Below are 27,978 nucleotides of genomic sequence, written 5' to 3'. Positions count from 1 at the left end.
AGCTGCTTACAGGGAGAGGGGCTGAGGTCCCTCTGTGACCTGTGACCCGCACTGGGTGTGGGGGTATCAGCTCATGCATGTCAGGAGTATGTTACGCCACTTCGCCTAGCATCTCCGCAGGCTCGCTTGTTGCTCTTCTTGCACTGTGGCCCACACGACACCGGCGCAGTCTCTGAGCTATGTCCGATACCGGTAACCCTCTGATGTCGCTTGCTCATTCATCTTCCTCTCTGAAATCGGCCACAGTTCGCCTCTGTGTTGAGACCTTCTGCGGATCTGCCCGTCTCTGGCACAAGATGATCTCCCTCTAAAGGGGAGCTGCAACGCTGTTTTCATATTTCGGGGTTGGAAAGAATCAGCATTGATGAGTGCATTTCAAACTGCAATAAAAGTAAAATGTACACAGTAACCCCTATTTTACATCACAAAATAGATTCAACGTCCAGGTCAATTTGTGGGAACTTGAATACGAGTTTGCGACTACTTGGAGACTTACAGCACTTTCACAAAGTTCTCGATTTTGTACTTAATTCGAAATTTGAAATTTGTTTCATTTTTTCTATAACGCCAATGAATTTCTTTTGTTACCGAGATTTAACAACTGAGAAATTGGGACTGCGGTTCGCCTTGAGGCAGACCTCTGTGTCATCAGCTGCACGTGTTACTGTGGGAGCCACAGCAGGCAGTGAGTCCTGAAGAGAGTTCCTCTCCATGTCAAAAGGTGAATCGAGAAGCGCGTCTCGAAAGCCCATGTTTAAAGCCAGGGTTTCCTTTTTCAATTCCCCAGTAGAAATGTGGAAAGGTGAGGCCCACGGCTTCACTAAAACGGGCTGGTGCGGCAAGGAATTCATGGACTGCTGTTTAATAAGAGAAATGGTAAATGAGCTGACTGTGGTCAGGACCAGCGTACGGTACAGTATGAGTGAGAAACACAGTCTGCCGACACCTGATCAGATATATGTGATCTTACCCCTATGTAGCTATAAATGATCTAGTATGCAAACACTTCCTGTTTCCTTCCTAATTAATTCTTAGTTTCTTTTTCACATCAAAGTCGGTGGCTGCTACAAGGCTCTTGTTCTGCCGGGTGCGTCTGCAGGTCCCTACACGCACGGCTGGCTGGCTTCATCTGCCTGCCTCCCCTGCTCCACCTCGGCTGCAGTTCGCAGCTCCCCAAATTCCTCCTTTCATCTCCGGTGCCTGACCTCTTCCCAAATGAAATTCCTCAAGAGTGGAAAGCGGAGGTTCCGCTTTTCCCTACACCCCTTTAGTACTGGTGGGCAAAAACAGACCATGCTGCAAGTTAAAGAAATCCTCAAGGTTTTTTCCGAAAGAGTATTAGGACACCAATAAATAAGGTTACATGCGATTGGCCACATCCTCTGTGCATTTATGTGCATTGTCCTGAATGTCATTTATGGTTTAAAAGGCTTTCTTTTAAAATGGCTCTGTTATCTAATCAGATCTGACAAGTATTCTATAGGCCTAATTCGTAAATGTCAGCTTTCACTTTAAGAATTAGAGGTATTAATAATTCCTAGTGTCTTTATCAGCTTGTCTTTTCATTTGTGTTGGTGGTTAATTCCTCCTCTTGGTGCACGTGTGTGCTTTTGATGGCTTTATCCGAGAATCTCCTCAGTTACACTAGAGAAACGTAAGGAAGGTTAGAGCCGAGAGGAGGCCGTTCGGCCTGTCTAACCCCATTGGCGGTAGTTCTAGTTAATTGATCCCAGGATCTCATCCAAGACATTCAAAAACAGACTGTTAAAAACAGACAGAATGTTTTAGTTGTTTTATGTGTGGACAGAAAGGCACTTTAGAATGCATTCCTGAATGAAGAAAAGCAAAACGTGTTTCAGTCAAATGGGGACAAAACAGAAACAAAGTTAGCATTGTGGGTGTTTTTTTTTTTATCCAGCATTCAGCTTGCTTCTGTCACTCCTGTCAGGTGTCTGTATATAGCACATGGAATTAAATCAAGTGTTCATTTGCTCAAGCGAGAAGCTCTGTGAATTTTGCTGTGTTTCGCACTCGAGTTTGTGAAAGTGAACAGTCTAAAAAGTTACAAATCATGTAGATTCTCATGGTGCTTCTTTCTCACTTGGATTTAGCTTTTCAGAATTGTCACAGTGGCTCAGGAATTAGGACATTGAGATACTGCTTTACAGGCTAAAAATCATGCTCTAGCATTGAGTTTCCAGGTTGGGTCAAGTTCAGTTTAATCCACAGAGCTTCTGGCAGAAATCGGCTGGCTTAAATCAAGCTTCTTGTTGGTGATATAATGTGTTTTTAAGAATAAGCTTGATTGAACAAGCTGGCCGTCCATGCTGGAGAAGTTACCTAACAAAAGCCTGGATTTTGATCCATTTTATGTTTATTTACATTTGGTTTCAGGTGTCAGCCTGGAGTTGTTAAAACAGTTTAAGGCTACCTTTCAGTGTAGGGCTTGTTTTACTGTCTATCTCTCGTGTCTTGAACCTCTTGGTACTGTATATTTGTTACAGTATTGTGTTTTTGTTTTTAATGTTATAAGAAGTAAGAAATAAGTGAGTGAATATTTTTCTGGATTTTGAAGAAACCAAAATGTTTTTGATTAGTTCTATAATAAATGTCTAAATAAATAGGAAGTGGGCAGTAATTTAGATGTCATTTTTAAGGCACTCAGAGCAGCAGGCCAGATAGAGTCTGCGGATTTGTACCTCGGCAGTACACAAAGATGAATCTGACCCTCGGGTGTCCGCAGGAGTGCTGATGACTCTACAGAGGGGGCGCTGTCATGGCTCTGTGGCTTGTTCTGCACAAGGCATGGCTGTGTGGGGAAACGCCCATCTCTTTCACGCTCTCCCAGTGGTAGCCTTGTAGTTGCTGTTGAGCCGGACACTGCCCTTGTCCTTGATGGGTACTAGCTGTTACAGCCTGTCCTGCACTGCAAAGCACTCTCTCGAAAATATGTGTCGGATACGGCCGGTTGTTTTTTGCATCGAGACATGGCCTCCGCGTGCTAGCGTTTCGGCTTGCTCAGCAGAGCTTGTAGCCTCCTGCTGAGTGGAGCAGTCCGGGGCCGGACAGACCCCTCACGCTGCAGCTGCTGGAAGACGAACGTGTTCTGCGAGGGTCTCGTGCTGGAGGCAGGCGAAGAACTGGGGCTGTCGTACCCCTGGGTCACAAACTCTGTTGCTGTTTTTAATTTTGCCTCTGCAGAGCTAAGAGAAAAGCTAATGCTCTTACAGGCAGGACATTGCGGCTTTTATTGTATTATTTTTTAGATGTTCTTAAGCTGTGGCATAGCACAATTTCAGAAGCATTCCTGAATTATTTGAAGGTAGCCTACTTTCATGTTATTCCAGCTTGGATTCTTATAATTTGTGGAATGAGGGCACAGCAGGTGGCATTCCACAGGCTGTGCCTGTTCTGTCATATGCATCACGATTGAGAATATGAAGTTTTTCCGACCTCGGGAGTATTAATTGTCATTCCCCCCTTCGCTAACACCCCCAAACCCCTTGTATTGAAAGGTACGTTTTACTTAAAGACACAGTCGTTTCTGCGAACTGTAGTGGGAATCCGATTTATTTACTTTTTAAATCTGTTCTGTTATCTTTTGCCAGTGAAGGGATATGGGTGTCTATCTGCATTTTTTGCCTTTTCTGCTTGATGTCAGGTTTTGTCAGTGTTAAAATACTTCCCATAGAACGGTGCGCGCAGTACATTACCACCTGAAAAAGAAATGCTGCTGTTTGTACTACTTCTGGAATAAGCCATTGTGGTTTGACTCTCTCCTTCAGAATCTTCAAAACGAGCTGGCTTCCTATCCTGTGTGAAAAAGATACAGTTCTTCTTTTTGCCTTTTTATTCTCTTAGCAAATGCTGCATTCGAAAGGCAGACTTCTCTTAATTATTTGCGCTGGCTGTCATTGATGGGCATCAGTGGGTGTTGAGATTGTCAACCAGTTATCCATAAAACAGGCCACTGATTTAGAAGGTTTTGGAATCCAGTGATAAAATCCTTTCCCCTTTAATCCAGTTCGCCTGGTCAGATAGGTCACATCTTCTGGCCCACAGCTTGTTAGTTTTGCAAAGTTTTATCTTGTAGGACAGAGGGCACTGGCACAGAACATGCTGCCTCTTCTGAATGCTCAGCGCTTTTGATTTTTTTTAAAAGTGCTTATAAACGCACAATTATTATTATTAAAGCATTTCTGCATTTCTGTATCCTACATTCCTTCTAATGTTTTGCTTATATCCTTCTAGAATAATTATACCACACTCAAGTGCAAGAAGGCATAAGCAGAAAAAAAACACAGGACATTCCGAAAGGTGGTGAGACATTTCAGCAGTGTAAGACACCAAGACACAGATAAAAGCAGAAGACAGGCGAACGTGTTGGGTTAGTTCTGTAACCCCTCTGTAAATAAGCGACGGAAATAACGAAGGTTCAGGACACTTGGGAGAAAAGCCTTGGCTTTGTGCTTTTTCTGAAGGCATTCACCTTTAGCGCAGAGCTGCTTGCTCGTTCGTGGTCCTGGTGAGCCGCAGGGTCTTTGTCCCAGCTGAGCTCAGCGTGGCGTTGCTGGTGAACCTTCCCTCTGCTTCCACGTCTTCAGTTTTAAGATCCCTGTAAAACCTCCAGCCCTGTGGCTCTGCAGGATCAGGACGGAGTATTGCACCTCCAAAGTGTGACGCTTTCAGGCTTCGGGAACGGGGTTCAACTGGTCAGACACTTAATTTTACCGCTTTAAACTTGCTCCGCGGGTCTTCAGGTGATTATTATTACGAGACCTGGAAAGCCTTGTGGTTTGCATCCCTTACGGGCCTCGTGTTGCGGGCTTTACCTTTGCATCCTGTTACCATTATACCAGCGCTGCGTCTTTCCGAAACGATTGAGGACCAGGTGTCCCGATGGACCTTGCGTTTGAGACATCTGTACTGCTGCTAACACTGTACCTCTCAATAAAGAGCAGACCAGTACTGCTAGGGCGTTCAGAGGCTACGGCAGACAATACTGTGAACACGCACACTGTGATGCACTGTAGAGACTGAACCTAGGAGAGGTTCATGAAGTCGCATCTGTCTTCATCTAAACCAGAAAGTTCATGATCATTTCCTTTAAGGGAAGGGAAAGTGGTACGGCAGAGTCCTTGATTTACTAGAAGTGGCCACGCATTTTTCACGCACGTTTATAAGAGCAGCACAATGCTGCATATGGAACACTTGTGTGCTGGAAGAAGGCTGTTTTTCTTGTGCTGGGTCTTTGAGATATCCTTGAATGCTCACAGTACCAAGGACAAATCCACAAGCTTAAGAAAAATAATGCTCACATAATATACGGTGAATCTAAGCACAGCAGAATTTGAGTGGTACTTGAGTGTGTTTTTACTGTTCCTAGTTTTGGGGCAGTGCTGCCAAGTCACTGTCAAAACTCTCGCAGTGACTGAAAGGTCGGTGAGCATATTTGTCTTTGAGGAGGGTTCATCCGTTTTGAAGAATTTGAGACCGCAGTCAAGTTCATATTTATTGAGGCCACTTGAAACCTTATTTCATTGTAGCACCTAGCAGTTTGGCTTGTGTTTTAGCAATTAAATTCAATATTATACAGAGCTAAATTGTGCAGCATACATAATTCGTGTGGCTTGATCATGCACATTCCCTTTCCCTGTAGTATAATTTTACTGCTGGCTGTAATGTGTGCCTCAGACATGTTTCTACAGATTGAAAAGACCCCTTAAACAATGTCATTTCATCCAAATGACCTAAATTAGAATAAAATTTTTCAGCTTCTAGCTAGACAACTTTTACAGAGGCAACCCCCAAGGAGATAAACGCTCTGTGTGTGGGCATGAAAATGTCAACTTTTCTTCAACACCCACAGAAGAATTGTACTTCAATGTACAGTGGCTATAGAAAGTCTACACACCTTTTTCAACATGAAATGTTTTGTGGCCTAACAGCCTCAAATCAGGATGCATTAAATCAGAGTTCACTTTTACCTGCCTTTACACATTGTAACACATGACCTCCGAGTGAAAAACAAACGCTGCTCAAGCTTCCTGATAAGTAAAAATGAGAACGTACTGTAGAAAAATGGGTTGGATAAGTATACACACCCCATAGTTAGAGTAATGGTAAATTAGCTCTGGTGTAACCAACTGCCTTCCAAATCATACGATTTTAGCCCCCACCTGTGCTCAAGTGAAGTGATTCTGATGATTTCAGAAGACAGTCAGCTGTTCCTGTGTTTCTCCTCTGCTGCGTAGTGAAGTGAAGAGGCAGCTATGGGCAACAAGGAGCTATCAGAAATCCTTCGGGATAAATGCTCTATTTAAATGTATTTTTATGAGTCATTTCCTCTAACTCCGTCACAGATGGAAACTGTTAATTAGGTCCAGTTTGGTCTTGGTTAGGACAGGTTTTGCCAGGATCCCGGTTTCAAGATCATGCCTGTGTTGTATTAATGTTTATTTCTTTTATTGCAATTCCAGTTTTAAATCACTATCCCATTGGTTAAAACCTGTTAACCTTAAGCTTAACACTGTGCTCATGTTAACTAGAATCACGCTTTGGAGGTTCCTTGTTCTCAGTCCTCGTTTAGATTGACTTTGTACAGATTTCATTGATAAGATTTGTTAAGACCGATTCATTAATGTGTGGTGCACAGGTACTGACTGCGCTAACTGCTGAATTAAGTAGGACCAGTGTATATGGGCTATGGACTCTTGCCTGTTCTGTCGTAGGGCTCCTCCGAGTCATGCTGGTAATGCTTTAGATTAAGCTGAATAAATAAAGGTTATTTATACAATTTGCAGTTCTAATGTGTGCTATAAATTAAGGTTATCTAGATGATTTATTAACAAAGAAAATAATTAACAATCTATAAATACACAGTAGATATTACGATAATGTTATTTGCTGCTGAAAATACTGTATATATATATACTGCTATCTTATTAATAGTCTACAGACCCTTAATTTGCTTAATGTTTTTAAAAATAATTTGTTGTGAAACCACCTAAAAAGTCATGATGTAACAAGACTTCACGTGTTTGGAAACATGACTTTTTTCGTGCAATTATGATAATTGTTATTTCCATTGTTTTATCATAAACCTACCTGGTTTAAAAAACCCAAACCATAATTTGTGCGTAAGCCACAATATAAAAACATACATCTACACTGGTAAGTTTCTAATAAGCAAAACTACGCAGACTCCGCTACAAATGCTAAGAACCGAGTACTGATTAGTTGTCTAACATGGGAGCTCTTGGTCATGTGTTTATATGTTGGTATACTGATGGTGCAGGATCATCAAAATGTAATCTGTACAAAAATTATTTAGCGATTTTTTAATTTATTTTTTAATCTGTATTAAAATACTGTGTACAAAATATTGTGTAATGCAGAAACTAGGTTACAGAGATTGTTTTTGTTTTCCAAAGAGTGTTCAGCCATTGTTTATTCTAAATTATTGCTCTTAAACCAGGTAATTAAGAATAAAAATATATGGGAATAAAGATTAATTCTTGCCGCTTCAAACCACTGAGGTGGTTTTTAATGCTAAAAAAATTAAAGGCTAACCTACTATACAAACATCTGTTTCAACCAGTTAGAGCTCATCATTGTCACATATGTAACTTTGACTAGTTTATATACCGCGAAACATCAAAAACCCCACAAATGCAAATGGTTTCAAAACTAGTTTTTGCAGTTTTAATGCCTCTTGGTGTGTGTGCAGTATATGCTGTATGTATCTCATACACAGAATGATCTGGGCGGAAAAAAAAACACGAGCTGGAATGTACAATAACCACAGCGTGTCACTTGGAAGATGGTCTTGATTCTGTAGGAATCCAGGTCATTCTTTCTTCTGACTGAGCTGCTCTGTGCTGGAGCAGAAGAGGTGCTCGTGGAGCGCGGTGTGCGAGGAGGTTTTGCTGCACGTGGCCGATGATGTCACCTCGCTCGCACATCTGCCAGCAGCTGCTGGAGCTGAAGCTGCTGTGAGGAACTGGCCTGCAGATGTTGAACAGAGCCCTGATGCACCCACTGTACAGCTCGGCTGTGCAGCTCAGTGAGCCCTCCTGTCTCGTCCCAGGCCTCATTTGAAGTGTCTCAGGAAGAGCTGCGGAGCTCATTGTCAGTAAACGGACCAGGAGCAGCCTGCTTCAGACGCTCGGTACTCCTGCAGGGAACACTAAACCCTCCAGTGGGGAGAATATGTTCTTCTAAATAGGAGAAGTTGGGATTCACTGCCTGACTGAGGTTATAAGAGAAATGGATACTTCAGTTGTCTAGCAGCTGACTGTAACCTAGTGAAATTTGTGTTCTTACTTTGCACAGTACACATTTCTTGGAGGAAAAAAAAAACGTTGCCACAAAATTAAATAGTTGATCGTTTTGATGTGTTTTTTACAGGTTGTACAATTTTGCCAGTTTGGGCAAATTATTAAACCTTTTTTTGCAGAATATCCCATAGTTCAAGTGTCATATAGTATCATACTTGCACCTACTGTACATTTTAGTATTCAGTTGTAAAAAGCAGCATAGCGAAGATTTTTTTTTAGTTTCCTTTCTGTCATTATTCACTGCACTTCGCCTTCCATTTCAAATGAAAGCTCACCTGTCGGTGGGTTGACGAGTGTCTTTTAAAGATGTGCTGAATGAGATTGCATGCAACAGCTCTGAAGGCTCACTCCAGCCTGTGGCTGTGGCTGTGGGAGGCTGCAGTTCAGCTTCAACAGCAGTGGAGTCCAGAGGGGTCCGAGTGCATTGCATTCATCGGCAGGGCTACTGACTCCTCAAACCATGTCATTCCCTTCTGCTTCTTCACTTTTCATGACAGTCTGCCCTGGGTCGTTGGGACTTCTGTTTCCGTTTTCATCTCTTCTGTCTTGTGAATTGCATTCCCAGCAGGACGCTGTGCCACTCATTCAGTTATTCGGATTAAATGACTGCATTGAGCACGACAGCGGATTTTGTCCGCTTGCCAACTGGAGCGTTGCTGTTCGCGTCCCTCCTGGTCCCCCCTGATGATGTGGTTGAGCCTTCAGCGTCAGGCCTTCCCAGGAACAGCGCTTTTCTGTCAGCTCTGTCCCGTGCACGTGCACCAGAGATGTAAAAAAAAAAAACCAGCGTTAAGACACATCTGCCCCTCTTGGTGGGTGGCTTGCTCGCGTTCGCAAAAGGCATTCCAGCGCGGAGCGTGGCTCGGGTACAACAAAGTTCAAACTGGACAGAAGAAAGACTTCAGCGTGACAGACCATCTTGGGCCGTGTAGCCCTGGGAGCTGCGCCTCTCTTCCGTCTTCCCCCTCGGCAGCGGTCCGCTGGATGTGCCTCCGGCACGGCAGGAGCAAGCCTGACCTGCTTCTGGGAGCAGGGCAGTGACGCTGGGCTCGCCGGGGGCGTGTTGCCAGTTTTGTTCGCTTGCCCTGCTAGTTTTTATCTTGTTCTGATGGGACAGATAGTGAGGGAGTAAGGAGTCTTAGTGACCTAATCCCTAGTGACGCCCTTTGTCCAGAATGGGCCGACGACACGAAACCTGCTGCCCAAACAGAAGTGGCACCAGTCCATCATCTGATGGTAATAATGGAGATGAAGCAGGTCTCTCATGTGTAGGCACTGTACAGCGAGTCAGCTGGATATAGAGCCTCTGCTTGTTGCCAGGAAGGCACACAAGTTTCCATTTACCCCTTTATATGCTTCCCAGCGGGTCAGCCGCAGAGGAGGTGCGCTGTCGGGGTCACTGGTTCGGCTCGTGATTTTCTGGGTGATTGGCTGTTGAATAGGGGCCTTCGGCTGAGAACTGGAGGCTTGACGAGGACCGTCTGAGGCCCGGGAGAAGGGCTCGTTCGGAGGCCCAGCCTGGTTAACGCTAGGGAGACAAGCAGCACGGGAGGGGATTTAATAAACAAATCACTGGAGCAGGGGGGGATCAAAGGTTTTTCTGTGCAGCTGAGAGAGCGATGGAGCTGGAGTGAGAGGCATCTTCACTGCAATAGGTGCCATAGAGGCTTTAGACTATTAGTAGATTAGTATATTCGTCCAGTGGTTCAAAATATTTAATCATCTCATCACTTCCAGTAAACACCTATCCAATCCAGGGTCTCAGAGGCCCGGGGCCTATCCCAAGGCGCATTGGGTGCAAGGCAAGACACATCCTGGACGGGACGCCAGTCTGTTGCAGGGCCCACACAGACACACACGCACACACTCACGCCAGGGACAGTTTACAGGAGCCAGTTTGTCCTCCCACAGTCGAAAGACATGCTGGTAGTAACTCAAGCCCCCGGAGGACACCCACATGAACTTGGGGAGGACATACAATCTCCACACAGACAGCACCCCAGGTCTGGAATTGAACCCAGTGCTCGTATTAACCACTGCACCGCCCTGCCGCCCCGTAAGTCATCAGTCGTAGTTAAAATGTGCACCTGTGCAGTGGAATCGAGCTTCTGTCCAGGAGGCCAGAGTGAACAGGCTGCAGGGCCTGGAGCAGCCATGTAGAGCTGAAGAATGTGCAGTGCTTCTGCACAGGAGGAAGTGTGGCAAAATACGGCCCTCTGGTAAGGAGCAGCACAGGTGCTGTTCATAATGATCCTCACGGCTGTGCCTGTGTGAAAGATGATCTTTAGCGAGAAGTTATGCTTTTTGGGTAGAGCGGGCGACAGTTTCTTTGGGTGTATAATTATGTCGGATAAAAATGGTTGGGCTTTCAGTTGTACGTCTGTGTTTTTTTAGGTGGCTAACTTGTGTGTTATGTTACTGCTGGGCTAACTTCTGATCCATACCTCTGCACATTCGTCAGGGGGAGTCCAGCAGAGGTAATAAGAACAACATTAACACGGGTCCGAAACATGGTATGTGTACCTGCCTGAAAGCCATGGTTTTAGACAGTCACTCTGAATTGCGTTTTGTGTTATTTTTAACACTTCTTCTGTTTGCTTAGGAATGATGGAAAATCCTGAATCCTGGCACTAAGACAAGTGTTTTGCACTGTGCCCTTCCTTACGCATTTGCTGAAAGTGTGTGCCTAAGCCGTTAGACACTCTTGTTTCTTTTAGGATTATAGCTAGGTATCCTTTTCAGAATGGAACTGTTGCTTCTCTGAAGGAAGGATTTTTACCATTTGAACGCAAGAACCGTACATGAACAAAAAGAGAAAGGATAAGGAACAAGAAACCGAACGGGGGGGGTTTGATAAGGGTATGGGGGCTCGCTGTTCAGTATCAACGAGCGTCTCTGCCGTTGCCAGCACAGCCAGTCTTTATCCTCTCGCTGCCAGCTTGTAACGCCCCTCTGTAGATGTTTTTATGAATTCTTGGCCGTGGTGGTTCAGTTCTGGCCTGCTATGTTCTGTGGGGGGGGTTGATTGGACAACAAAGGAGAAGGACTGGGCCCGTTGCTGAGGTGTGGCAGGGCCCATGACCGTCCGAGACCTCGCGCTGGAACAGCAGCAGGCAGGCACGTCCCGCAGGCCTGTGGCCTCAGGCGAACCCTGCTGGCACAGCCTGCCCTCTCCCCCTCCCTCCCTCTCTCTCTCTCTCCTACAGTGCCCCGCTGCCGTTTCTCATTGCCGAGAACCACATTCTGTCAGGGCAGCCCTTTCTGAAACCAGTAGTCACACTTCTATTTTTTGATCAGACCTGGATTGTTTGTCCTCTTGTGTGTTGTTGTTCACACATTGTCAGGCAGGCTCTGCTCGGACGAGAGCATTGCAGGTGTGCGGCTTCATGCAGTAAGGAGCAGGTTTTTGTGCTTCTTGTGCTTTCGTTGCCCAGATCACGTTCTAGACTGTTGTTTGTAATGCTGTTGACTTTGAAGGTTTTGTGCTTGGAGATTAGGCTCACCTCTCAGGCTGCTAAAAACATGTTTATTTTGCTTGCAAAGTGTGCTGCACAAATCCAAAGTGAACTTTAGTCTTGATAGTAGAAGTTGGAATTGATATTCCCAGCTTAGAGGGAACAGTGTTGCATGAACACTCTGAAAGCCTGTCTGCAGAGTGTGTGCTAGGTGAAGCAGGCAGGCAGACTGGTGTGTACTGAAGGATTTATGGGTGGTTTTATCAGCGGTGCAGCAGAGGTCAAGTTGGCACAGCTATAGACGTCAAGCAGAAGAAGACTAATGAAAACAAAACATGTGATGTGCATTCCAAGCCCTTTTTCAATTTTTCTCTGTTTAGGTTAGTTTGAATTCTGTTTATACAGGGCCCTCAGAAAGTACTGGGATGGCAAAGCCACAACCATTATTTTTAATTTACAGTCAAGTGATTTGTAATTGTTCTAGTCGGATTAACATGAATAGGTACAGATTTATTTTTAAGTAATTCTTTGCACAGGACACATACAATTCTTTGTATTAGGACACATTGACTTCAAGCAGAAGTCAGTATTGGTGTGATCATTTGTGATACCTTGAAGCAGCCATTCTGTCCATCTCTGGGGTGTTTATTCATAAATTCAGATATGTTTGCATCACATCTGCTTGAATGTTTGTGGTCCAAGTTAACTTCACAACAGTTTCTGCCGTGATGTGGAACCATTGCTCAGCTCTTTGTGAGGCACTGTCGTTATGTGCACACGGTACGATTTGTACATAACAAACCACGCTGCCAGTGACCCCAGTCAGATGCCAAATTAAAGGAATGGTTGTCTAAATTCTTCTCAGTCCAAAGTTTTTGGTTTTTCAGTTTGGCTAAATAAGTTGAGTTAGTTGGTGACACTGCACCCATCGTAAAAGCGCTAGTTATTTCTTTATTCTTATCTTTCCTTGCAGTAAAGTGTTCTGTGTTCACCTGCAGTTCCTTAGAGGACTCCAGTTTCTACCCACCTCCCAGATACCTGCACAGGATAGGTTAGGTTTGTAGGCTCAATCAGGTTTCAGACTTGTAGAATTCCAGTGTATTTGTTTCCAGCACAGCCAGGATTGGCTCTGGAACTACAGAAAAATAGAACCATATATGTCTGAGGACGTTGTATGACCTCTTCTCGTGTGTGGACTTTCTGATGCTTTGATTTAATTAAATTTCCTGGTCTTCAATCTGACTAGAAATTAAAAAAGAGTAGAAATCTACTTCTCCGCTTCTGATGTGTTGTTCACTGCTCTCTCTGCATGTTGAAGGCTTCTTTACTCGTGCTTCTGGACAAAGAACTTCATGACCACTAGTATATAGTGATGGCTATACTGTGCAGACACCAACAGGACACAAGATAGCATTAATATTTCATTCTGAATGCTTGGACCATAGGATCTTTAAACGTACCCTCTCAGAAAATTGTAATTATGAAAATAGAGCATATTGCTGTCCATTAGGATGGAATTTAGGCGGTTAAAAAACCTTTATAAAATCCTGATTCTTATCAGTCCCACTATACAGTAGATTCACTCTGCTGTCACTGGTTTGCATTACTCAGATTATTATGTGGTTATCAGATATTATACAGTACAGTATGTTATACAATGGTAAAGTAAACTGAGTCTGGAATATGTTTCTTGCAAACCAACGATTAATTCCAGGTGATCAGGAAGGGGTTGTTCTGAGTGTGTTTTAAGCACTGATCTCGTACATTTGAAGTCGTGGCTGAGTCCGTGGAGTTCAATAGAGCCAGATTCAGAATTGGGCCGGCACAGTGCTCCAGGTGCTTTATGGTAACTGTCTCTGAAGTCAGTCTACGGAGGGGCGTCAGTCTACAGAGGGCTGATTGAACCTGACAAGAGGACCCGTGGAAGTCTTCCAGTTTGGTGTCTTCGCCCTCACAGTTTTTGGAGGATTTGACCTTCCTTGGTTGGTCTTATGGACCACCCAGCTTCAGCATCACCCCTTGGGTCCTTCACGACTAATCTCCAGGCTTCTCGTTTTCAGACCGGCCCCTTGCTTGTTTAACACCTCAAGCACCTGTTTCCCCAATCGAACCCGAAAGCCGGAACCATGAGCCTCCCAGGGACTGGGCCTCTGCTGCTGCTCTGTCTGGGACTGGCCCCTGTCCTTCCAGGCGGGATGGCTGTGGATAAGGAGCTCCGGTTATCCAGGCTCTCAACAGCTCGTCCTTCCCACTCTGGGGCAAGGGAAGGGGCAGTGTACTGCAGCGCCAGGCCCCAGCTCCCTCTGGGCTGCTCTGATTAACTGGCGCGGCTGGGGACAGGGGCCTCCTGGCCGCTGGCCTTCCTTCCCCTGGCTGTGCAGTGGGCCGCCGGACATGTCCGTGAAGCAGAGGGCCTCATCTTTTCCAGAGGTCTATTGCGCTATTGTCGGCGTGCTCGGCTTACTGCTGCATTTTCATGTCGGTCTCGTATTTCCTGGGACGTGATTGGAGAGGTGGGGGGTGGCGCGGTGGCGCAGTCGTTAGCATTGCTGCCTCCCAGCTCCAGTCATAACCCGGGTTCAATTCTGGACCTGCGTGGAGTTTGTACATTCTTCCCGTGTGTGTTCGCAAAGGGCTTCCTCCATAGTCCCAGAACATACTGGTGTATGTTGTGATTGGCTTAACATACTGGTGGGACCTGGTGTGAGTGTGCGAGTGTGTGTCTGTGTGCGCCTTGCGATAGGCTGGCAAGGTGCATCCCATCGTGTGCCTGTTTCTTTGGCAGGATAGGCTTCGGTTCTCCAACAACCTGTATAGGATAAAACGGGGATAGGTAGAGGATAAGTGGACGTTTTCGGGGAAGCAGGTTAAAGGCAAGATGTCTGTCCTGGGTTCTTGCTGCAGGGCCATGTCCTCTCTCCACACCAGGACCCTGTACACTGAAAAGGGCTGGAGTCTTACCAGCCCTAGAGGATCAGTTTCTTCCCAGTTGTTAGACATTACAGGGCTCCAATCTGCCCCTTTACTAGTGCAGATGAGCATTAATGCCATTAACACCATTTGTGTTCTCTTCCAGGTTAGCGCTCTACGTGTATGAATACTTACTCCATGTAGGAGCCCAGAAATCTGCCCAGACTTTTCTGTCAGAGGTAAGTCTCATCTGACACTTGTCTTTTGTGGAGCGAACTTACGAAAGTGGAATGTCTGATCTGCATCGTGCTTTTGTCTTACATTTGGTGCTAAATAATTTATGTAAGGTTTTACTACAAGGGTAAACACAGTTTTGTTTAGTGTTTATTTAGATGGCAGAGAGTGACAATTACAAAACATGCTTTTGGCACAGAAAATAGCTAGTGTGACTTTCAAAGAACCTTTCCCAGTTTTCAGTGCCTCAGTGTCTGCTTTTGTTTTCTTGCTTCTTGCTTTTGGTTGTTGCGGCGTTTTCTTTCCTTTTCCTTTGTTTGTTTCGGTCAGTCAGGTCTGTAGGCGGAAACCCAATGTCTTTAAATGGGAACAGCGTGCAGTTGTGCAGAAGAATGCGCTGGTGAGGATTTGACCCTCCGGATTCCTCCAGTCTCTCGCTTGTGGCTCCTGCGTGGTATTTCAGGCGTTACAGTGGTCCGGGGAACAAGTGGGGGTTTGTGCTTTCACTTAGCGGAAGATCGGGAGATGAAAGGGAGATGGCCTCAGTTTGAGTTTAGAGCCCATTAGCCGAAAGCCTCCGCATAAACACTGGTGTGCTTTGGACATAAAACGGCTGTAAATATTTCCATTCCTTCTGAAGGGTGAATACTAAAATTGTTTGAAAAATGATTATCCACTTGAACTCTGTTTATGGTAGAAGCCTGTGCTCCATCCCCAGGCCTGCAGCTAGTGTACAGAGTCTACAGAACCCTCCTGTAAATGCTGAAGGTTGGAAACTGAAGAGAGCAGTAATGGCTTCTTAGTTTGCTGCAGACCGAGTGAGACACAGGCCAGACGATGAGGTATTAGGAGGGCTGAAGCAGTGAGTCCTGATGTTTTGCTTAGGCCGGTCTATGCTTATTGTGTTTCTAATCGTAGGAAATGTTTTTTGGACATGTTACAGAGCCCTATCAGATTAGATACAATGTGTGGAATTTTTACTTAAAATATTTTCTGACCCAGCGGCTCAGCAGTTGGGTAACCCATAGAAATATGAGATGGAAAAAGCAGGAAGATTTTCCCAGTGCAGAGGGCTGTCTGCACGGCCTGGAGGTCACCAGCTCAGGTATAGGCTGAGCCCTGTGCCTACATGTGCTGTGGCTGGGACTCCCCAGTGGTGGCGCTCCAGTGCACTGGCCGGGATTTGATCTGGTGGGGATGGAGAGGAGAGATGCTGGTTGCAGCCCATAAGCGGCGCCCGGGTCTTACTGCTGCCCTGCAGGGTTGTGCAGTTTTCGTCTGCCTGTTCTGTGGCAGGTGAGCTTTGTGAGCTGAGCCCAGTGCAGGCCGGGGCTGGGACAGTGACAGTTTTTAAACCATCAGCATACTGCTGTCTCATTCAATTACATTACACCAAAACCTAATTTGAACATGACTAGTATAAAATTGTATTTTATAACACCGTTTTTTAAATAAAGTTTATAATTATGCCTTATTAAATATTAAACATAAGCTTTGTCTTCTCATTAGTGCCTTTACACTGGAGTTTGAATTAAAATGAAACAGTGCAATCATTTGGGATCTTACACAATTTATTGTAATAATATCTCATGTAATTACATTAATGATCACATCAGTGAATTCCCTCGCTCTGGCAGTTCCTGGGTCATTTTCTTGGAACAGCAAGCCCTCTCTGTGCTTTCAGTTCTGTCGTATTGGGAAGGATGTTGCCTTGCTGTAATTATGTAAAGTGTTTAAATTTACAGTGTTCCCGTATATATTTGATGGGTTTCCACAGTATCTCGGCAAATTCTCGGAAAAGACGCATTTACCCCTCACGAGCTTGATTCCTGGGTGAGCAATTTGTCAAAAAGCTGATGTCTGATGGCATTTCTTTTATTTTTGCGCCGCAGTTCATAAAACACTTAAGAAGGGTCAGTCTCTTTTTGAGTGCTGCTGGTAAACAACAGTCACAGCCAGAAGACGTCCGTCCACGTGTGAGCTGTGTGTGGGGTGGGGGTGTCTTTTAAGCTTGCCGTATTTCAAGGAAGTGTTGTATTAGCAGCGTAATTTCTTCCCCAGAAGAGAGGATTCCCAAAATCTGTTACGATTTAATCCCTCTCGGTTCTTGAAAGTCGATTTTTATGTTTCTGGATGGCTTTTGCCCATTCTTTGGACAGCAAATGTAAAGTCTCATCGGAAGTACAGCACAGTGTCCCCAGTCACCACACCCGGAGCATTAGTTTAGGGAATTCTGGTCCAGAGGGAAGAGTGCCACCTACTGGGCCACCAATCTGTGGCCTTACAGAGCAGCTTCTGAAGTGAGTTGGGATCAGGCTCTGCGGTCCCTGTGTGTAGTTCCAGGTGTTTCAACATGGAAGATGGCGTGCAAGCAGTACAAAAAGCCCTCCACAGGAACAGCTACAGTAGTTACAAGAACACAAACTGTAGTGTTCGTCAGCAGATAAGATGAAGGAGGGAGAGGGATTTTTTTTCGGTTGAGGGAGGAGAGAAAGGTATCGTGTGTTTGAATGTTTTGATTCCTGCCGTGTTTCAGGGTGCAGTCATTCACACTGGATCCTTTGAAGAAAAAGTCAAAGTGCAGATGAAACTGTTAACTTATTTTATTTTATGTTTTGGTCCTTATTGTTAAATTGCGGATGAATTTGTGCTAAACATGGAGCTGGTAATATCAAACTGTGATGTTAATCCATTTTACAAAAGGGATGTGTTATATTTCATTGACACTTAATTTTAATGCTAACACACGGGTAGGTGAATGATTTGGCATGAGTTTATATATATACTGTACAAGTTGAAAATAAATCGGTTTTACATTACAAATTTGTATTATTATTATTTTCTCCTTATGGCTAGAGGACCTATTGAAGATATAGAAACAGATTTACAGTACGTTATATGAAACAACATGACTCATTTAAAGTTAGGAACAAGTGACTTGATCATGGGTGAAATTATTTCTACCAAAACGAAAACATTTGTGTCCTTTTTAAAAAGTATTTCCTGTTAAGTCTGCTCAGTCGTTATTGCTCTGCTGTGTATAGAGTGGTATCGATTGTTTATTGTTTGTGGTGTGTGTTGTATGTCTGCCTCATGAGTGTTTTCTTGCTGTACCAAAAGCATAAAGACTAAAGAAAGAAAAGAACGCTGTTCAGTAGGGTCAGCAGTGCTCTGCTCTGAACTCACTTTTTTCCACTTCTTCAAGATACGATGGGAGAAGAACATCACACTAGGAGAGCCCCCTGGATTTCTTCATTCGTGGTGGTGGTAAGTCCGTGTTCATCTTCATTTCCTCGCTTCCTCAGTGAAAGAAAGCTCACCTTTCTTTCACTGAGCACTTGTGTGTTTGCCTCACTCCTGTCTTTTCCGTAGGGATAGGAATTGCTCCCCAACACAAGGCTTGTGGCGTGAAGTTTCACCCTGAGTATGACTCTCCCTCATGGGAGCTATCCGCTGCAATTCTGCTGATAGTCAGTCGATCGTCATTACTGGATGTGATGCAGACGCAGGGAGAAGTGGCCGAAACTAGCTGGTAGATTTTATTCTGATTTGGAAGGCTAAGAAAATCAGGAAGGGAAATGCAAAGCGTTGCTGTAAAACTTTCCACTCGATGTGAGTTTTGATAGCTGCGGTGCACGAAGGCTGAGATGGCACATCTCTGAGCAGTGGTGTTGTCCACCCACTGTGACTTGGTGTTGGGCTGTGCTGACAGGCTTTCTTGAGCCTCCCTGCAGTGTGGGGCATCAGGAGAGCAATATGAGTGACAGTTTGAAGCGGTGGGAGTGTTTCCGTCTTTTCCTTGTGATAGCGTTTGTACCAAGTGAAAAGAATCTTACTGCATGCCATAAAGCTGAATTATTCTTCCTTTTGTGAAGAAAAAAACACTCTGCTAGAAAGCATCTCAGTTGCGAGTGCATATCTTGCATTTTTCCTTTTAGATCCTTTGGAATGCTAGTAGTTGAAGTTATCATTAGTACATAGTGTGCAGCGAAATGAATTTTAGTTCACTCTGTCTGCAGTGTATTGGTTTATGGATCAGCAAATTGTAGGATGTTCATGAGCAAGATAATACAGTATTTTTATGCTACCTTATAGAAATGTTCAAGTAGAATTGACAGCTGTATTTTTTTAAACACTGCATGATGTCGCTGCATACTGTACGTTTGAACACTTAACTGTGGCAGTGACTGCAGTTATAAGATTACAAATACCATTTAGTGTGTTTTTGCTCTGTTCAAAAGGTTTCTTCGTACACTAATGACATGAAACAAATGTGCAGTTACTCAGCACTGGCAAGCACACGGCTGCTTGTTGTCTTCTTCAGAGTTTTAAACCAGTGTGGAGTGGTAAAAGGATGATTCTCGGGACAACAGGAATGTGGAGCATATTCGGTTTACTGTATGGACTGCAGCTGTTTCAGAGACAGCTCAACTGGCGTGCACCCTCCAGGCTAGAACTGTAGAGATTACTCCCCAGTAGAACTGTCTTCAAACCTAACAATTTGAAAAAGCGCTGCAGTCACCGCAGGAGAGAGCCACAGTATGCACGTTTTCAGCAGCTTATATACAAATAAACTTGCGTTTCTCAGGGCAGATGAGAAGATGAGGCACGGAATCAGTAATTTTCTGAATTCTCTGACCTTGGTTCTCTGACTAATGTTTTTGATACCCAAGATACCCAATACCCAACACCCTTTCCTGTTATCTGGCTTCTTACAGTTCTCCTTCATTGTTTCTCACACAAATCGTTAATTGCACCTCATAGTCCACTTTAACCCTCTGACTGCTCTAGATTCCTGAAGGCCTTCCCAGAGTCCCTGCAGGATGGAAGTTACTAAATGATAGAACTGATGAATAATGTTGCCTTTCAGAACTGGGCAGCAATTTGCATGCCTAGAACCAGACAGCCCATGTATTTAGTTTTCTTTTCACATGCTTTTATTGTTTCTTCTGTAGAGCCTTTGTTTCCTATTGTATTTCATTCTTATTATATAATTGTTTTACCCCACGATTAAAAATACCTGTAAGATTTTGACTAAAATATACGACAAAAAGCAGAATAAGAAAAGAGTTTCGTTATTTTGTTTGTAGTGGGTATTTTCACCCACTGTCACTTTGTTCTAGCATTTTTTATATCCAACGTATGAAATGAACCAGATTCTTCAACATAATTCACTGCACGCAAAGAAACATTATTTTTGCACCCAGTTAAGCACCCAGGCTGAAAAAATCAAATGTAGTTTTAAAATAAGTTTGTTACTCCAGAGAGCAAATTGGAGAGAAAGTTTGTGTCCGCTGACATTCATACAAATTATTTTCCTTATTTTACACCATTGCAAGTACTAAACAGCCTCCCATGTTTCCTGATAAAGAATGATGTGCTGAGAAAAGAGCATATTTAGAACACTGATTTTTAATTTCAATTCCTTACCTAGAAATGCAAACATCACAAAATATGCAGCTATCTCTGCGAGACCTGTCCTGTTCAAATAATACAAATACTACTACTAATATAAAAAACAACTTTTATTTATAAAGCACCTCTCCCAACACAAGGATGCTGTACACATTGATAGAGAAAAACACAAAAGTGAAAAACAAGATTCAAAACGTACAGGACTGGAGGAAAAAGGTGTGTTTAGAACTGAGACTTGTTTGTATTGCAGTGTGTTCTGGGATCTGTACTGTGCGGCCCCGGAGAGGAGAGAGACCTGTGAGCACTCCAGCGAAGCAAAGGCCTTTCATGACTATGTGAGTATGTCGGTTGACACTGCAGCTTGTTCGTTTCTTTTCTTGCAAAGACTTTTTTTTAAATTTATTTGAGCATCTCAATTCCAGCCCAATTAGGCTGCTTGACCTTAAAGAAGTTTAAAGGTGTTGCATCTTACCTGCAGGGGAAGGTGTTGCTTGTGCTCTTGGAAGGAAAACTGTCTGAGGTGTTTGCCAGCTTGAAAGTTACCGTGCTCTGTGATTATTTGATGTTTAATTTGCCGCAGTGTTTTTTTCTCCTTGTTAAGGGGAATAAAATGTTCAAAAAATGGTGGCTTGCTATAAAGATATAAGAATTAAGAGTAATTAATGTAAGAGAGGAAGGGTGGAGGTGTGCCAAGTTACTTTGCTTTTTTTGTGCTTGCCTGGATTAAATTTCGTTTGTGCCTTCGGGTTTAATTTATTTGACATTCAGTGTGGTAAGGCCAAGCCTTTTGCTGTGAGAAGCCTATAAAGTGATGTTCGTACGTAGTCTATAGGAAGATGTCCTTCGTTCCTTCCACTGCAATGCAAGAAGACAGTGGTGGTCTATACAACGTGCTCCTTCCCACCCTCATCCATCTCACGCTCCCAGCGAGCCAGATTGTAAAGACTGTAGGTAGCCTTGGACAGAGAGGTACAGATAGAGGAAGCCAGTCCTTTTGTTCTGTAGTGTTTTTAAAGCCCGACAGATTATGTATTGGGTGTGTAGACAACCTCCCCACCAGGGAGTGCCTTAGACGTGCATTGCAGAGTAGTAGTGCCGTAAGTAAAAAAAGAAAGAGAAGCCAGGAAGTTTGAGATTGCAGATCCTAGGATATGTGAAGACCACCTTGAATGTACTGCAGCTGTCTTTATGAGCCCACAGAGAAGAAAAAAAGGGGGCATTGCCTGTAAGGAATTGATTAGATATAAGGGAGTGGTCAACAGTGGACTCAGTTAGGTTGTGCCAAGGATCTTGGTCTGGTTGATTTTAATTTGTGCAGTGTGAACAAAACTGTGATCTTGAGTCCTTTTCCAAATGATCTACACTAGAATGCGAATGTCTGGATGTGGAAAATACGTACAGGGTGGGGGACAGTATACGTTGCTCAGAAGCATGCCGCTGTCTCCAGCAAAATAATACTTTTTGCACAGAATTTCATGATGATTTCATTTCATTTAAATGAAAGCTATCACGTATAGTATCCAGCGCAAGGAGGTATGCTCAATAATAGCTCAATTATTATTTACTATGACAACCTGGACAGTACCCATTTGCACCTAGTTCCCAATTGCAGGGCATTTCTCTGGTGTGATCTGAGTGAAGTGCCTTCACTGGGGTGGAGCAGCACTATCTCACCTGCAAGTTGAACCCACAACCTTCAAGAAGCTATATAACTGTAAAGGCCTGATGTGTGCTCCACTCTTCTGCTTTACTGTCATATTTGTATTTTTGCATCTATTAAACTAATAATAAGCTGGAAACATAATGCAGTTAATTCTTACAGGACTGGATAGTGTGCCTGTATATCAGCTTGTCAGCTCTGTTTTTTAGTTGTTAGGTACATTTCCCTGCATTACATTATACTTCATTCAAATAGGGGATTCATAATGAGCAAAGACTTGTTCTTAAGCTCCACAGTCTTTTATTATATTCACCCTGAATTCATTTTCAAGGCTTGGTGTTCTATAGTAAGCTATCATGTAACAATGGTGTAATTTACTGTCATGTAATTGATAACTTTCATGTAATTATGTCACGCTTTACTATTCAAATAGTTATCATGCAAACGTGCGATAATTATTACATAATTATGTGATAAATGTTTTTTTTTTGTGGATGGCAGCAATGCACTTTCACACCAGCTTGCCATCAAACTTGAAAATGAAAAAAAAAATGCTCTTTGGCGATGTCTGATTCATGATTTTCCCTGAAAGCTGCAAAACAAAAAAAAAAACTTGAAAAAAGAAAAAGCTGGAATAAACAGCATAGATCTTCCCAGCTGCCATCTTCCTCAGTATGCCAAGATGCAGCGTTTGCTCACCTGCGGTGTGCAAGCAGCGTTGCAACAGAGCAGTGTAGAAATAAAAAGAACTCCATCCACAAATCTGAACTGGCAAAAAGAACCCAGTTCTCTTTGAAGTGAACGCCGTCTCTTTCATAGGTGAAAACAAAAGGAACTAAGCTCCTTTTTGTTTTTATTTTGACCCTGGAGCTCGCTCCCAAGCGAGCACTGGCTCACTTAGAAAAAAATGATCTGTGAAAAGGCCTTTAAAGTTTGTCAGAGCTGGGCACCCTGCAGATCCTTCTTGCTGTAGAGGTGAGAATTTAATACTGTTTTGCTTCCCTTTCCTCAAGAATTTGGGAATTCGAGTTTGCGGCTCTCATATCCCAGCTCTCTAAAGGGGGAGAAAGGGGAGTCGTGGGTCTGAAACAAACCCACGCGAGGAAGTGCCTCTCGTTTTTTTTTACGGAGAATCAAGCTGGGAAGAGAACTGGGAAACCATGTTCTCTTCTTGACGACTGTGTTCCCCATTTCAAAATGTTAATTAAAACTGCAAAGGAACAAGGAATAGGTTTATTCCATGCTGAAAAGAGAAGAAAGAAAACACAAAAACGTTGTGTTTTCTTTCTTCTCTTTTCAGCATGGAATAAACCTTTACTTGTTCCTTTGCAGCATACACATGCTGACGCAGCTCCCCACCTGAACTACTTAATTAAAACTGTTTGCTGTGATGGCACGTGACATAAAGAGGAATCGATCTCAATACCGGGGTGTTTGAAATGTTTAACCAGCAGCACGACTGAAGTTGAACCGGTTTTCTCCATTAAAGAAAATTAAAGGACGATGAAGCCGACTTTGATCAATCAATTGCATTCCCTGACAGAGGGCCAAGAACCATGAAGAACAGTAAATGAGCTAGGGCTAGCATGACATGGACATGGTCTAGGAAGAACAAGACTGCCAGCGTGGAGTGGTGTGCAGAGCTGGGTGTTGTTGACAGAAGCAGTAGGCAGCTGGAGCTGGTGTTGGCAGAGACAGGGGCCAGAGTGGGCATCCTTGGCGAGGGTCTCTAGGGGCAGCGCACTGGGCTGGTTGGTCTTCTGTCCACACCATTGCTGAGGGCTTGGCATGTCCAATTTTAACCATTTTAACAAAAGCGGATCACAAATTTGCTGTGATGTTAAAACGATAAATTAAATTATTTCCTAACAGCGTGCACGGCTTTCTAAAAAAAATGCCGGCTTTGATGACTTACAACCAGTATGACTCATGAAGAATAGGGGACCACTCTTATCGTGCAACGAGCCCAGAAGAGAAAATGACGCACTGCAGTCGTGCAGATGTTAAGGGCAAAACATTATAATTGTCCACCTAGTGCACAAAGACGTGCCCACGTAGTTTTGCTGTTTGATTCATTACCTTTTTCAAAAATGTAGAGATACAAAGGAAGGCTGTGGCACTCACTCGCAGTACTTGGTGATATGGTGAAGAGCCACGGTCTACCATGGTTAATTAATAAGGTAGAGGGTGAAGCTCAAAATCGTCCTGGTGCTTCACAGGCTATCCCACTCATTGTACAATGGCAGAATAGACTACACGTGAGTCATAAGAGGAGGCATTTATCAACATCAAATTTAATAAGAGGCTGGGGAAAAATAATTGTAAAATTACAGTATGTGCATAGTTACTGTGTAAGTTGCAGATTTAGTTCTTTAACACGATTTCCCTCAGTTTCTTGTTCATTTGAGACAGTCATGCTTTTGGCACTTGTATCTGAAACCAGTTGCTTTTTAAATGTAACCTCCGCCTGTTCGCCGGGGGCTTTTGAAATGAAATGTTATAAAAGTTAACCTGAACATACTGTACAGTACGTACTCTACATGCTGTCTCGAGAAGCACCAAATGGCAAAAAGCAGTCATTTCGGAAGACAATGGATACATACAGTAGCAGAACTCGTGATGTTTGTTATGTCTGTTGAGGTTCTTGTATGGTCACTTAGCAATAATTCAATAAAACAACACCTCTGCTGTAACTGCGCTGGAAGTGGCAGGAAGCATGATTTAATTTCCCAAGCGCCTCCTACCGTAGGGCACTCTAGGGCGTCCTCACTGAGTGGAGCGACATACTGACATTTTTATTTCCTTTGTCGTGAGAGGGGGTTTTACAGAAGTGGATCTTTAAAAAAAAAAAGGAGGACACAGCAGTTTTGCTGAGCTGGGTTCTGTCCTGCCAGCACCTGGGTTAACGCATTTTCTGTGCAAGGACAGGTAAATGATATTTCTCCTGCAGCCCATTATTTTTAGTTACTGCCATATCTGCTGTAGCTGTGTTGGTATTGGAAGAGTGGGTTACAAACAGACAGACCAATGCAGAAAATGCTGTTTTTTAAAGCTTTGTGTTGGACGTTCATGGCCCCCGTACTTCTTTAACCTGTGGTACGTACCGTCCCCTTCCTAAGGCAGTAGAAAGCCAAGGGTGTGGACAAGTAGCAGGTTTGGCTGGATCCTCCAGTCACTGGCTCTAGGATCTTCCTTTCTGGCAGGTCTGCTTTGCATAGGCTGACGAGCGTCGCAGAGATGATGACGAGATGCACACTGTGGGCAGGTTCAGGATTTCAAAGACAGTTTTAAGATGACCCACTGTTGGCTGATGCTTGGTTTTCAGCGGGCCATGTCTGACCTGTCCTAACCAGGGAGCTGTTAAACTTGATTCCCCTAGCACAAAGCCCTGTTTCCATACCCGGGCCCTCTTTTACGGACGTATTCGTTTCTAAGGTAGCAGCATGATTCACGCAGGTTTTACTTGCGTTTGCAAACTGTTTAAAAACAGTTTGCAAATTAGGAGGGAAAAAGTATCACGACACAGCTGGCAAGAAAATGAAATCAAGCACAAAACGTAGGAAAGAAGCATGTTTGTGCTGTACAACAATAACAGAGTCATGAATGTATAGAGTTCTGTCTTTGTGAGGAGCACCGACGCTTGCATATGGAGTATTCTTCAGAGACCAGAGCCACAGCTGCATGTTTTGTATGCGTCAGTTTTTCGCTCCTAACTTTTATGCCAAGAAAACTGTGGTGGAAAATCGCAAGTCCCCTCCCCCCCAAAAAAAATAAACCTGAAGGAAAAAGTACTCTATCTCCGTTTCTCTTTTATTCGTAGAGTTTGGGGATTTGGCTCTTGTTATAAATGCACTGCAGCATGTTTGCTCTGAAACGGAAAATGCCGTTGCACGATTGAATTAGATAATGTGTTTTATATACACTACCCCCTTGTGTAAACATCAGTGTCTTGGAATAAAAAAAATTAAAAAGTGCTGGACTGAAAAAACAAATCAGCAAAACAAACATTTTGGTGCTAAAGTTTATTAATAGTACCCATTTGAGCAAGAAAACATCTTCTGGAAATGGAATTCTTTTTTTCCTCATCCTGATGCCACGGATTTGTTTTGATTTTTTTTTTTGTGCTTCATGGTACCTTAGTGTAACTTTGTTAATTTCTTCTTTTTGGAGTAACATACATTTCTTAAATAATATCTGGCTGGGTTTGTATTAACTAGTACGGCACAAGTGACACTAGAATGTGCTTCTTTTGCTTCCAGAAAGCAGATACAAGGTCCTTTTATTTCATTATGTAGGCTTCTAAAGATGGGGAAAAAAGCCAGGTATTTAGCATGGACTAAATTATTATGTAATTGTTTAAAACACAGAGATTCAGTACCTGAGTTTTTGGCAGTATTTGGATTTCTGTTCTCAGAGCAGCAGATCATTCCAGTGTGAATGTATAGATATATATGGTAAAGTGGAAGGCAAGGGCGTTTACACAGAAAATGTGATATGAAAGCAAATAAAGCTGATGTCATCTCTGGAAAAACAGCTCCTTGAGAACTCAAGTTCAAATTCATTGTAGAGCGTGTGGCCTGGCCTTCACTCTAAACGCAGTGCTCGTCTTCTTTATTGCCAATTAACAGTATTTCCTTGGAGTGCCGTTTGAGTAGCAGGGAATGTGCCTAATTATAGGTTAAAGGCACAAATTATAAGTTCTCAGTCCCCAAGATCCTTGGTAATATGCAGTTATAATTTGTTATGCCTACAGTGCAGGAGGAGACGATAAATAATGTAGCCGCTTTTTGCTTACACTAAACAAACAGAGGTCTTGCAATTATAGTACACTTTCAAATGGAAGACGGGCGAAGATCTTAATTTGTTATGTATTCATTTCGCTGTTGTACATTGCTGTATACTTGGAACAAATTGTCTGTGTGTAAGTATGTCCCACAGTACATTAATAATGAAATCACGATTTGATTTACTGTTGGCTTCGGCGTGTTTAACCCCCCTCCCCAAAAAAAGATTGAAGTTAATCTTTTAATTGTTTAATAGTTTGTTTTTTCGTCACCTGTTTCCTGTAATTGTTTTTGTAATAGCCTTTCGCAAACTCTTTTTCCTAATCTGCCAAATGGAAAAAAAAAGGTAGAAGTATTATCCTTTAATGACTGAAATTCATTTGAAATCACATCGCGGGTCACTTTCAGTAACCCGCTTACCCAGCGCAGGGTCCTGGTGGCCCAGAGCCCGCTGTGGGAAGCACTGGACGCAAGGCAGAATACACCCTGGACAGGCTGCCAGTCCATCGCAGACGATCTTTTTTGTCTTCTTCTTTGATCTGTACATTATTACAGTACTTAATAACATTAATAACTATTATGGTGAAAGGCCTTATGTGACACTATTATTGCCTTATCAGTGCGTAGTTAAATCAACTTCTCTGTGCACCCCTGTGTTGCAGCTGTACGGACTGCCATTCGCTTCACTGTTACTGTTATTTCATTATCAGTGTCCCAGACTGGCAAGATACCGCGGCGGCAGCAGGCACATGCACTTGATTATGAAAAGAATCTGAAACACAGCGTTTTGAAAAGTAGCGCCCGGTGTCAACTGAGCTTCAGCATTTTATTTTAGCCACGGGGTAAACCAGCTCAGCTCAGCTTCCCCCCCCCCCCTCATCCCCGTGAATCCAGTTAACCTACCAGTATGACTTGTGGGAGCAAACCGGAGCACCTGGAGGAAACCCACATGAACAAGGGGAGAACATGCGAACTCCACACAGACAGGACCTCAGGAACTGATCCCAGCACCTCAGTGCTAACCGCTGTGCCGCCCTCATTTAAAATCATTGGATTTTTATTTAAGTTTTGCAGGATGTACGTTTGAGGGAAGGATAGTACAGAAAATCACGTTTTGTGACGGATTACACGAGGTTCTCGAGGATTTCGAAACCTGTGGCAAAATCAGTTTTACGAGCTCG

The 27,978-nt window shown here is 43.5% G+C and overlaps 1 protein-coding gene across 2 annotated transcripts in view; it reads left to right on the top strand.

The window, feature by feature from the left end:
* Positions 1-27,978, top strand: part of ssbp2b (single stranded DNA binding protein 2b) — a 157,977-nt gene that overhangs the window by 25,177 nt on the left and 104,822 nt on the right. For both annotated transcript variants that reach the window (XM_006626515.3, XM_006626514.3), the window contains exons 2-4: positions 14,871-14,943; positions 18,144-18,205; positions 20,604-20,688. In XM_006626515.3, the coding sequence (XP_006626578.1) occupies positions 14,871-14,943; positions 18,144-18,205; positions 20,604-20,688 (220 nt within the window). The remainder of the gene's footprint in view (positions 1-14,870; positions 14,944-18,143; positions 18,206-20,603; positions 20,689-27,978) is intronic.

The sequence above is a fragment of the Lepisosteus oculatus genome, chromosome 3, assembly GCF_040954835.1.
Source record: "Lepisosteus oculatus isolate fLepOcu1 chromosome 3, fLepOcu1.hap2, whole genome shotgun sequence".
NCBI lineage: Eukaryota > Metazoa > Chordata > Actinopteri > Semionotiformes > Lepisosteidae > Lepisosteus > Lepisosteus oculatus.
Note: the sequence above shows the minus strand (reverse complement) of the source record. Positions and strands in the feature narration are given on the sequence as shown.